The sequence below is a fragment of the Schistocerca nitens genome, chromosome 5 (assembly GCF_023898315.1).
Source record: "Schistocerca nitens isolate TAMUIC-IGC-003100 chromosome 5, iqSchNite1.1, whole genome shotgun sequence".
Taxonomy (NCBI): domain Eukaryota; kingdom Metazoa; phylum Arthropoda; class Insecta; order Orthoptera; family Acrididae; genus Schistocerca; species Schistocerca nitens.
In genome coordinates this window covers 654,342,920-654,354,933 of record NC_064618.1, presented here as the reverse complement: position 1 = coordinate 654,354,933, position 12,014 = coordinate 654,342,920, and the positions used below count along the sequence as shown (strand labels likewise).

Here is a 12,014-nt window from a genome sequence, read left to right as displayed (position 1 = left end):
AATTTACTAAATTCCCAAATTCAACTTCATCAGTATCAAATCTATGAGTTTCAATATTCTCCAATCTATTTTCTTTTAGTAAATTGATACTGTCAAAATTTCCATTACTCTGATCACCTAGTGTGTTTGCAAAATTTGTCTGAATGTATTCCCTTTCACTAGTTTCTATCAAAAGTTTTCTTCCAACCCAATCAAATGCTGTATTTACTTTTACTATCCAATTCATACCCAAAAGAAAATCCTCATTAAATTCCTGAATTACAAAACATCCATGTGTGAACAACTTGCCTTCAATTAAAAATGTCACTAAAGCCTGGCTTTTTACCAATTTACTGCTCTTCCCAGTAGCACCTTTTATCTTTACCCCAACAACTGGCATTTCAACAAAATCTTTCCCCACTTTCAATTTCTTGCTTAACCTTTCTGATATTCCCAAGATCTCACTTCCTGTATCAATTAAACATTTACCAATCCATGACCCAATTTGAACTTTTATATAAGGACTGCAAAATCCTTTCTCAGAACCTGTATCCTCATGTAATAAATCACTTTGTTTCCCCAAACCTATACGTATCAGAATCATATGGTATGCCATTATATGTATTATTTGTCACAGTTATAAAATTTGCCCAAGATACAAAATTGTCATTAGTACTCTCTATTATCTCAAATAGCCAAGAATTTTCATCCAAATCACATTGTATACTATTGAAGTACTTATCCTTCAGCTTTTCAAAAATAAAATATCTCATCTTTTTCCACCACTCAGGACATACAGTTTCACATACATTAATAAGCATTTTTCTAAAGTTCTTTTCAAAAGAAATTGTTTTACTGTTCAGCCATAGATTCGTAAGAAATGTGTGTGTGTCATTAGTATCTGTAAAAGTTTCACTTACGCTAGAAGTTATACATGTATCTTCATTATTTGTGCAGTCAGATTCTTTACCAACAACATCAAAATTCACACTTTTACATACACCCAGCTTGTGAGCCTTATTCATCCTGGTAACATCCCTGGGAATTTCTATAACATTTTCACTATTTAATCCATTTTCAACCATGTGTATACCCAACTCCCTATTTAAACTAATGAAATACCTTTCCTCAACATCAATACCATTACTATCATAATCAACTTTATCATCAACATCATTATCATTATACATATTCAGGTCATACACATTCAAATTATTCCCCAAAATATAATTTCCCCTTTCTAAAGTTACCAGATCCCTTTCACCAATATTTTCATTCTCACAGCATGCATTCTCTCTTTCATTCACACACGTCTCTGAACTACTACAAATTACATCATGTGACAAAGTGTTGTTCTTTTCCGCCCAAGTGTAAAACTCTTAAATTAAATGAATCACAATTACTTTTATCTACTGTATATTCTTGTGTACTGAAAATTTTATCTTTATCAATATCATCATTACTTTCCTCTTGAAATTTCTTCAATAAGTAACAACTAATGACCTCATGTGATAGCTTAGGTTTGGAACTGTCATGTTTGGGTTTATGATAGTCACATCCATTGGTCCTTTCATCATGCTCACCTTCTGCCTCAACCTTGCGGACCTTCAAGGGGGCGTCTACTCGTTTTTTATTTCCTGAATTACAACTTGTTCCTGCTTGAACTGCTGATTGTGGTTCTGCCAATGTCTCTGATCAACATTTCTGTTCCCATTCCTATGCCAAACATTACCTGATTGTTGGTAGTTTCTGTTGTACTGATCTCTAGCAAAATTTCTGTGATTTTGATCCCTAAAGTGTTCTCTATTTTGTTGATTATTTCCGCAAAAATGTTGTTCTTGTTTTGGATAAAAATTATGGTCCTTCTTTTGAAAATTGTTATATCCCCGTGAATTTTCACTGACACCATGATAATTGTTTTGTTCCCTTTTTTGAAAGTTATCATTTCCCCAATTTTGATCATTACCTTTCTGAGTAAACCCACTATGTGTTCTTGTTGTTACCCTACCCAACTTTTCAATATAATTGGGAAATTGCTCTACATTACTATCAGGACAATGAACTAAACTGCATTGCTGATGGCAATCTTCTCTTTAAGGTACCAATTTTGATCAAGTCATCCAAAGGTTTTGTTAAATGAATAAGTTTTTGAAGTTCACTTTTGCAAAATTGTTTCATGTTCCCATCTGATTCTCTATAGTTTCTCCCATTCAAAAATTCACTTTTGATTCTAGTTTGTTTAAGATCATCCCAAAAATTTTGCAGAAATTTTGATTCAAATTCTGAAAAGGTCATCCCCACAATTACAATCTGGTTTGCCCAAGTCAAAGCTTCCCCTTCCAAGAATTTTTTCACAAATTTAATTTTCATATCATCTGGTGAGTGAGGTAAAAAACAATCCTTACAATACTGTATAAAATCAACGGGATGTAAGGGTCCATCTACCGAAAAGTGCTTCACTGGAATATTAGATACAAGATTGCATGTGTTGACATTGTGATTTTTGCTTTGAAATTCAATGTCAAAACTTTCAATTTTTTCGCTAAGTTCTTTGACAGATTTTTTGTTTTCTAAATCATTGCACTCTACTTTTTTTTCTAGAATAACCAAACGATTGTCAGTTTCTTGTTGTACATTTTTTACTAAAACTTTTGTGTTCATCCATATTTTTAATTTCCCCTTTTATCTCATTAAAAGCAATTAAATTTCTTTCCCTATCTGCCAGTAACTCATTTTTTACAGTATTAATTTCATCGCTCAATTCAGCATCAATTTCATTTACTTTTTCTTCCACAGATTCAATTTTTTCCTCAACACTGCCAACTCTGTTCGAAAGATCACCCACTTGGGTATTGACTGCTTGGACTTGTAACAAAATATTATCAATTTTTTCATCCCAGTAAGTCTTATTGTCGTCAACTGATTGTTTTAATTTCTTTCGTGAAATTTACAAGAGAACTTTTTAAATCAAACTGATCGGTTCTTTCTGTTTCATTTGACCTGTCCTGATTTTCGAAGTCTATTAAATTACTACTTTCTACTTTAGGCACAATACTCTCGAAAATCTCAAAAGTCATTGTGAAGAAAAAAATTTATACACAACAATACAAAACAAGATAAAAATATTGTTTTAACAAAATACGAGGGTTTCGTGACTTATCTGGAACACTCTTCTACTGTTGCAAATCCACGTTTTCCATCCATGTGATTGTTGACCAAAATTTTTGAAATTACTTCTGTCGTGAACTACATTTTTTTGCCGAAACATTACTTCTCCAAAACTTTTACTTCCCGATGAACACAAATACTGTAACACACATTCTGAAAAAACTGGTATTAACACACAAAAATTTTCTTCCTCGTAGCACTGTTGAAGATCTCGTGAACACAATATCCCGGCTACAGTTCCCAGTTGAAATATGTTATCCAGGCTGAGCCCCCAGTTGAAATATGATATCCCGGCTGAGACACAAAGTTGAAATATGCTCACTATTTTTTATTTACTTAAATTTGGCATATTTCATGACAGTACCTTTTCCGTTAGATGTTTACAAGGCGATATTGGTCTTGGCTTCAGTTGTCTAGTGGAAGTATGATTCCACAATGCATCTTTGTCGGCTGCAGAAATGACCTGGTTCAATGTGTTTGCCTCATTTTTGGTGCTTCAAATACCATTTCTTCGAATGTAGTTTCTTCTTAAAGTTTATATAAAAAAAAATAGTAACATAATTCAAAATTATTTATGACAGCGACCTGCACATTGTTCTACTGTCAACACACACCAAGAGTTAACTGCCGACTGACTATAGTCACAGACGACTCCAGCGTCAAAGACATTTTACACAACACACAAGCTTCCACTTGTAATCAGTCTCTTTGCTATTCTTCGGCACATTTACTAATAGTAATCAATATGCTTTCACTCACAAAAATATAAGTAAATTAACATATAATAAGGCAAATTATAATAAAAATAATTCTGACAAAAAATATAAGAAAACATTTACAATTTGGTATCGACAAATCCGGTAGAAAATAACACATCTCCCAGATCCATTACAATGTGGAGAATGATTGCCATGACAATTAACACACACAGGATGGGGAACACAGGAACTCCCCTCATGGAGCTGACGTTCACAGTCACCACAGAGAGCGGCCTGCAAACAGCAGGAAGACTTTCATCCAAAACGCAAACACTTAAAACATCTCATAGGTGGTGGGATACGGTTTCACATCACATTGATAAACCATAATCTTTAGTTTCTCAGGGAGAGTATCCCCTTCAAAGGCAAGGATAAAGGCACCAGTATCAATGTGATTGTCCTTCGGACCCTTCTGAACACATCGAACAAAGTGAACACCCCGCCATCCGAGATTGTCCCGAAGTTCCTCATCAGTTTGAAGGATGTGGTCCCTGTGAAAAATCACACCTTGAATCACATTCAGAGACTGGTGGTGGGTAATGGACACAGGAATTATGCCAAGATGGTTACAGGCACGAAGGGCTGCAGACTGGGCAGCTAAGGCAGTTTTGAGCAACAACGAAGCCGACCGCATCTTGCTCAGAGAGTGCACTTCACCAAACTTGTATTCAATGTGTTCCACAAAAAATGAAGGTTTGGTATTGGTGAAAGTATCCCCATTAGTCCTGGTGCAAACCAGATAGTGGGAGAAAGGTTTCGGCCCTAGCCGACGAGCCTGACCCTCCCCCCAGGGGGTAGCCATGGAAGGGAAGGCTGAAGGGGCAGAAGAAGCAGCACTAAAAGAATAAGCTCCATGCAGAGAGACGGCCACAGAAAAACTGCCAGAGTTCTGGATCTGTATGCGTTTCATTTGCATAGCATCCGTCCTGATACCTCCCACACCGAACAGGGGCTCTCCCCACACGCACCACTCAGCCACAGCAAGGGCCGTCTGGCACGGCCGTCATTGCCGGGAGTTCTGATGCTCCAGGACAACAAGCAACTACTCCTGAGCTTACCTAAGGAGGTCACAGCTCAGGTATCAGAAGTGTGATTCCTGTGTTCTCAGGGGCTCAACTAAAAGGGTACATAGCAACCCCACCACACGGGCTGGCTACCGTGCTGGCTATACACCCTAGCATCAGACAAAGACGTGAAGGAAAAGGTGGAATGAACTAGGAGGGCACACGTCAGACACTTTAGGTAAGGTGCTCTTCCCCAAATGGCTCACACTATGGAATAGAAATTTAGTAATGGAGGTCAAACCCCAGAGGGGGACCAGGGAATGCCAAAAGGATGAGGTAATTACACAACAAAACCAAATGGCAAAGCCAACATAACCAGGAGGATAGAGGGGCCAACTTAAACAAGGACACTAAGAGAGGGAGAGGAGAGGGCAAAGGGGAAGGAGCAAGGAGAGGAAAGGAGGAAAAGGGCAAGGAAATGTAGCCCTGGAAAGAAGGAAGGCTGCAATAGCTCGGAGCCCCGTGCTCACCATGCACGTACTCATGAAAGGACCATGAGCCCCCTGGGTGGAACTGCAGGGGAGGGTGAGAGGAGGGGGAGGGTAGGACTGGGATAAGGAGGGAGAAGGGGGAAAGGACGTAACAGGGGCAAAGTCAGATGTTATCCACACAGTGAAGTCTAGTCATATTTCTGACGAGACTCAGTGTAGGATAAATGATCAAGGAACTTATACCCCTGTATCTTCTTTCCCTTCTTATAAACCAGACAATTTGGTGAACATGCTGAGTGACGGATAAGACAATTAACACACTGGCAGCAGAACACAGGGACTCCCCTCAATGAGTGGTTGTCCACATACACTGCATAGAGGGTCCGCTCTACAGTGTGAAGAAATAACACAAGCACCGAAATCACCTCATGGGTGCTGGGACATACTGCTTCAAATCATACCAATAACACACAACCTTGACCTCCAGAAGGTTATCTCCCTCAAATGCCAGAATAAAGGTGCTGGTATACCAGTGCAATTTTCCGTACAACCTTTCTGAACATGCTAAACAATATGAACGTCCTGTCATTCCAGATTGCCCTGGAGTTCATCATCTATTTGAAGGATGATTCCCTAGGAAAAATGACAAACTAGACTGGTTGAGGAGTAATGGACACCAGGATGTCAGCAGCATGGTCGCAAGCATGAAGGGCTACTCTTCAATATTTACTGCAAAAAATTGCAGCTTGGTGACAGTGAATGTGCCGGTTTCAATCCCAGTGAGACCAGATAGGAAGTAGCAAGGAAAGTATTTCACCACAAGCCGGCGAACCTGTCCCTTCTCCCAGGGTGTAGCCAGGGAAGGGTTGGCCTCTGGGTCATAAGCAACAGCATTAAATGATCGATTACAAACCAAAGAGATGCCAAAGTTTTTGGGAGCTTAAAATGTTTCACACACAAAGCACCCACACTGATACCACCCACTCTGACCACGGGATCTCCCCATGGGCAACACCCAGCCACAGCAAGAACTGTCTGGCAAGGTAGCCATTACCAAGAGTTCTGATGCTCCAGAATGAAGAACAACCAATCCTAGGCATACATGAGGAGGCAACAGTTTAGGTACCAGAAGTGTGACCCCTGTGTTGTCAGTGGTCTCAGCCAGATGGAGACATAATAGCCCCACTACATGGATTGGCTACACTTCCTGGGGACCTAACGGGACCCAAGGGGTGGGGTGGGAGGGGGAGGGGGAGGAGGAGGGAGGGACAGACTATGCACAAGGAATACAGAGAACAAGGTGGATAGCCATCTCAACATAAATGAAAGCAATAAAAACAAAGAACGAGGCAAGGTGGGGGCATAGGAGAAGGCACAAGGATGGGAGGGAGGGAAAGGAAACCCACGTGGGGGAGCAAAAGCAGCCTGGGAAGGAAGAATGGACCAGAATAACTCAGGACCCTGCATGTGGTATGCACGAACTCACAAAAGAACCAGGAGTGGGGGGCGTTTTTGGACAGATAGTGCAATAATCTTTCTTTTAGCATTTTCCAAATTCTGTTATTAAACCATGGTGAGTCTTTTCCATCTGTAATCTAAGTACTTGGCACATACCTTTCCCAAGCCTGATTTACAATCAGTTTAAACTCTTCGCATAATTCTTCTGCACCTGTCATATTTGAACTAACTGATGTCCAGTCACTGTCTAAGTGTGATGGTAACACCTGTTTATCTGCTCTTTCCTCCTTCATTGCTTTATGAATTTTACCAACCACTGTTAGTATGACAACATGGACACTGTTGATAAGATTGGGCCTTTTTGTAGCTACACAGTCTAAAATATTTTCACTCTTTGTGGATTGTTGAATTAACTGGTCATAACAGCTTTCAGAAAATGTGTTGACAGTCACTAAACAAGGCTTACTGACTGTACCACCTAAACTCCATCTATAGAAGTTCCAGACTACACTCAACAGGTTAAAGTTGCCTCTACCTAATATAGTGTAATTGGGGTAGTCCCTCACTAATGAGCTCGGCAGTTCTTTTAATCATTCTACAACTGTTTCACCAGAATCAAGTGATTGATGAAAACCAACCAACAATTAACTTGAGTTCACATATGCTGGTTACATGTGAGCAGATTACTTTGCAGTAGGAGTATTTCAACATTGATAAATAATATTTTCACAGATTGCAATAAGCATGAGTAATGTGTCCATAGTTCTGATAGAAAGCATTCTGCAAGGTTATGTGATTGAAGACTACAAACTCTGGGACATTTTTTTCACCTAAGAGAGTTTGGGAACAAAAGACTACCGTAGGGAAATCAGGGTGTATGGGAACCCTACGAAGGAAATAGGGAAGATCACTTACTGGAACAACAACAACAACAACGAAACTTTCACTTACTCCAAGAGTGAGCGACACGATAAGGGCTGATGCTCCATTTCTTCGGGTTGCATTTCAAGAGCTTCCTGTAAAGCCGCTGCCTCCTCTGCAAGAACTGCCATATTTCGTGGGTGATTTATGGCTGATGCATCATCCACCAGAGCATTCTCATATTTTGCTATGTGTGTGTGATCTGTTTTGCCTCTATTTGCATTAGAGTTTTTAGCTGAAAACCAAAAACACTGTTATTCTGATGGGACCACAAAATTACATATTGCATTTATCACTTTTAAAATGACAACAATTAGATCTGCTTTAGCAGGTAATAAAGAACAAGAAAAATGCAAACAATATTAGCATGGAAGAGTGAACACCGAGTGGTAGAACTTGGATCTGGATAGTAGGGATGCAAGAACAACTGAATGGGGATGTGCAAAAAGCAGGAAACTGTGTGATTACCGACATTTTAATGTGTTGTTGTGGTCTTCAGTCACTTTAATAAGTGATCAAAATGTGTTAATATGTGAAACTTTCAGCACACTACCAAAATGGTGTGTTATTTATTACAATTAATAATAATTATTAGGGATGATAACTATTGACTGTTAACCCCATAGATACAATAATAGTGAAAACAATTATTAACTGTTCAGAACTCTCAAAACGGATGAGTAGTTTCAATGAAAAACAGTGTTACAATTTACACAGATGTGACTTGCGTGTGACAGGATCTTTTGCTCCATCCTTCATGTTCATCTGATAAGCAACCTTTTAATTATCACTTATTTTCGTCAGTGCAAAAATGTGACTGGAAAAAATTTCATCAGGATCACCACATTCACTATAACCACAAATACAGCAAGCAGGATGTGATGGCCCTTTTTAATTGCCATCCATTCCATAATAAAGCAATAGAGCACACAGTAACCAAAACTCAGGAGAAATGCGGAAAAGCAACTGAATTCCTCAGGAATAAAACCATGAAGTTTTTAATGATTTTAGTTGTATGGGCATTAGGTTGTGGCCTACAGCATATTTCTTCGTAACAAAATGAGGGTAATGGAATGTAATCAAATTTGATCAGGTGATGCCAATAGAATTAGATTAGATGAGAAACAAACTAGTAAATAAGTTTTGCTATTTAGCAGTGAAAAAATTGCAGATGACAGATGTACAGAGGATATAAAATGCAGGGCAGTAACAGCAAGAAGAGCAATATGTTAATGTCAAACATAAAATTTGTTTTAGAAAGTTGTTTTTTTCAAAGTATTTGCCTAGAAAGCAGTTATATGTAAATGAAATGCCAGTGAAACTGTACAGATAAGAGGTACTACGGAAACAAAGAAAGCTTCATCATAGGTTTAAGAGTAGTCGAATCATAGCTGATAAGGAAAAGCTGAACGAAGCGAAAAAGAGCGTAAAGAGAGCAATGAGAGAAGCATTCGACGAATGCGAACATAAAACATTGGCAAACAATCTAAACAAGAACCCTAAAAAGTTTTGGTCATATGTAAAATCGGTAAGCGGATCTAAATCCCCTATTCAGTCACTCGTTGACCACGATGGCACCGAAACAGAGGACGACCGAAGAAAGGCAGAAATACTGAATTCAGTGTTCCGAAACTGTCTCACTGCGGAAAATCGTAACACGGTCCCTGACTTCAGCCGTCGCACGGACGCCAAAATGGAAAATATTGAAATAAACGATATCGGAATTGAAAAAAAACTGCTATCACTTAGTAGCGGAAAAGCATCCGGACCAGACGAGATACCCGTAAGATTCTACAGTGATTATGCTAAAGAACTTGCCCCCTTTCTATCAGCAATTTATCGTAGATCTCTGGAAGAACGTAAAGTACCTAGCGACTGGAAGAAAGCGCAGGTCGTTCCCATTTTCAAGAAGGGTCATAAATAAGATGCGAATAATTATAGGCCTATTTCGCTTACGTCAATCTGTTGTAGAATAATGGAACATGTTTTATGTTCTCGTATTATGACGTTCTTAGATAATACAAATCTCCTTCATCATAACCAACATGGATTCCGCAAACAGAGATCATGTGAAACTCAGCTCGCCCTATTTGTCCAAGAAATTCACAGTGCCGTAGACACTGGCGAGCAAATTGATGCCGTATTCCTGGACTTCAGGAAGGCATTTGATACGGTTCCGCACTTACGTTTAGTGAAAAAAATACGAGCTTACGGAATATCGGACCAGGTTTGTGATTGGATTCAGGATTTCCTAGAAGAAAGAACACAACATGTCATTCTTAACGGTTCAAAATCTGCAGATGTAGAGGTAATTTCGGGAGTACCGCAAGGAAGCGTGATAGGACCTTTATTGTTTACAATATACATAAATGACTTAGTTGACAACATCGGTAGCTCCGTGAGGCTATTTGCAGATGACACGGTTGTCTACAAGAAAGTAGCAACATCAGAAGACTCGTACGTACTCCAGGAAGACCTGCAGAGGATTAATGAATGGTGCGACAGCTGGCAGCTTTCCCTAAACGTAGATAAATGTAATATAATGCACATACATAGGGGCAGAAATCCATTCCAGTACGATTATGCCATAGGTGGTAAATCATTGGAAGCGGTAACGACCGTAAAATACTTAGGAGTTACTATCCGGAGCGATCTGAAGTGGAATGATCACATAAAACAAATAGTGGGAAAAGCAGGTGCCAGGTTGAGATTCATAGGAAGAATTCTAAGAAAATGTGACTCATCGACGAAAGAAGTAGCTTACAAAACGCTTGTTCGTCCGATTCTTGAGTATTGCTCATCAGTATGGGACCCTTACCAGGTTGGATTAATAGAAGAGATAGACATGATCCAGCGAAAAGCAGCGCGATTCGTCATGGGGACATTTAGTCAGCGCGAGAGCGTTACGGAGATGCTGAACAAGCTCCAGTGGCGGACACTTCAAGAAAGGCGTTACGCAATACGGAGAGGTTTATTATCGAAATTACGAGAGAGCACATTCCGGGAAGAGATGGGCAACATATTACTACTGCCCACATATATCTCGCGTAATGATCACAACGAAAAGATCCGAGAAATTAGAGCAAATACGGAGACTTACAAGCAGTCGTTCTTCCCACGCACAATTCGTGAATGGAACAGGGAAGGGGGGAGATCAGATAGTGGTACAATAAGTACCCTCCGCCACACACCGTAAGGTGGCTCGCGGAGTATAGATGTAGATGTCTACAAGATTCTGGAGAGAAAAATAAGGGGAGGAGGGGGGGGGAGGGAGTTTGAGAGAGAGAGAGAGAGAGAGAGAGGGGTATATGGGGAACCTAAAAAAGGATTACTAATTTGACTTTGGGACAAAAGAGCTTAATGCCACATCTTTAGTAAAGGGAGGTTTTCGCTTGCTCTTATATTATTTGCTTTGTTTTATTATTACTCGCGTAACAACTCATATATTAAATGAAATATGTTACTACGAAAAGAGCCCCGAAATACCTTTTAGTGATGCTGTGCCGTGACTTTCTTGGGATCATTAATTTTCAACAAAAAAATAAAATAAAATAAAATAAAATAAAATAAAAAAAATAAAAAAAATAAGTTCTTATTTTTCTGGATCTGGCTTTCTATTAAAGGAACATTTTTTCTTTACTGTAACTCACTATAAAGTTCAACATATCTTCCCTACTTTATAGTTATTGAAAAGGTTAATGAAAATTACTTTGTTATGAATACTGATGTTACAGTTCGCAATGATTGTTCAACATCAAAATTTTGCAGTGGATTTTTGTTAACAGTAAAACACCAATAAGTACCACGACTAGCACAAGAACGTGAGACTATTATCGGAGAAAAAGACGTTTTTACTATAAGGTTTGCCAGACCAGAACTAAGTACAGCAAGATTTCTTTTATGTTATGAAGGTAAATTATCTTTTTTGTACTGTTAATAATATATTATCAGCAGCCCGCGTCAACCTGCAAAAAACATCATAAAATCTGCTGCTCTGCTCTGCAAGTCCGAAAGCTGAAACAAATAATTTTAATTCACTATTACCTTCCCGCTTCTTTGCGGTATGATAGATTTCATTTAATGCAGTTTGAATGCGCCGCGGCAGCGGCTCGTTCATAGCGCAGCTCTGCACCATGAGTAATATTTAAATAACTGAAAATGTCTTAAAGGGATGGGATAATATACCAGGCAAGCTTATTACAAATCATAATGCAAGGTTTCACTAAGTAACTCTA

At 39.0% G+C, this 12,014-nt stretch overlaps 1 protein-coding gene across 2 annotated transcripts in view; it reads right to left on the bottom strand.

The window, feature by feature from the left end:
• The window catches only part of LOC126259532 (uncharacterized), a 125,927-nt gene that overhangs the window by 89,900 nt on the left and 24,013 nt on the right, over positions 1 to 12,014 (bottom strand). For both annotated transcript variants that reach the window (XM_049956398.1, XM_049956399.1), the window contains exon 3: positions 7,810 to 8,014. In XM_049956398.1, the coding sequence (XP_049812355.1) occupies positions 7,810 to 8,014 (205 nt within the window). The remainder of the gene's footprint in view (positions 1 to 7,809; positions 8,015 to 12,014) is intronic.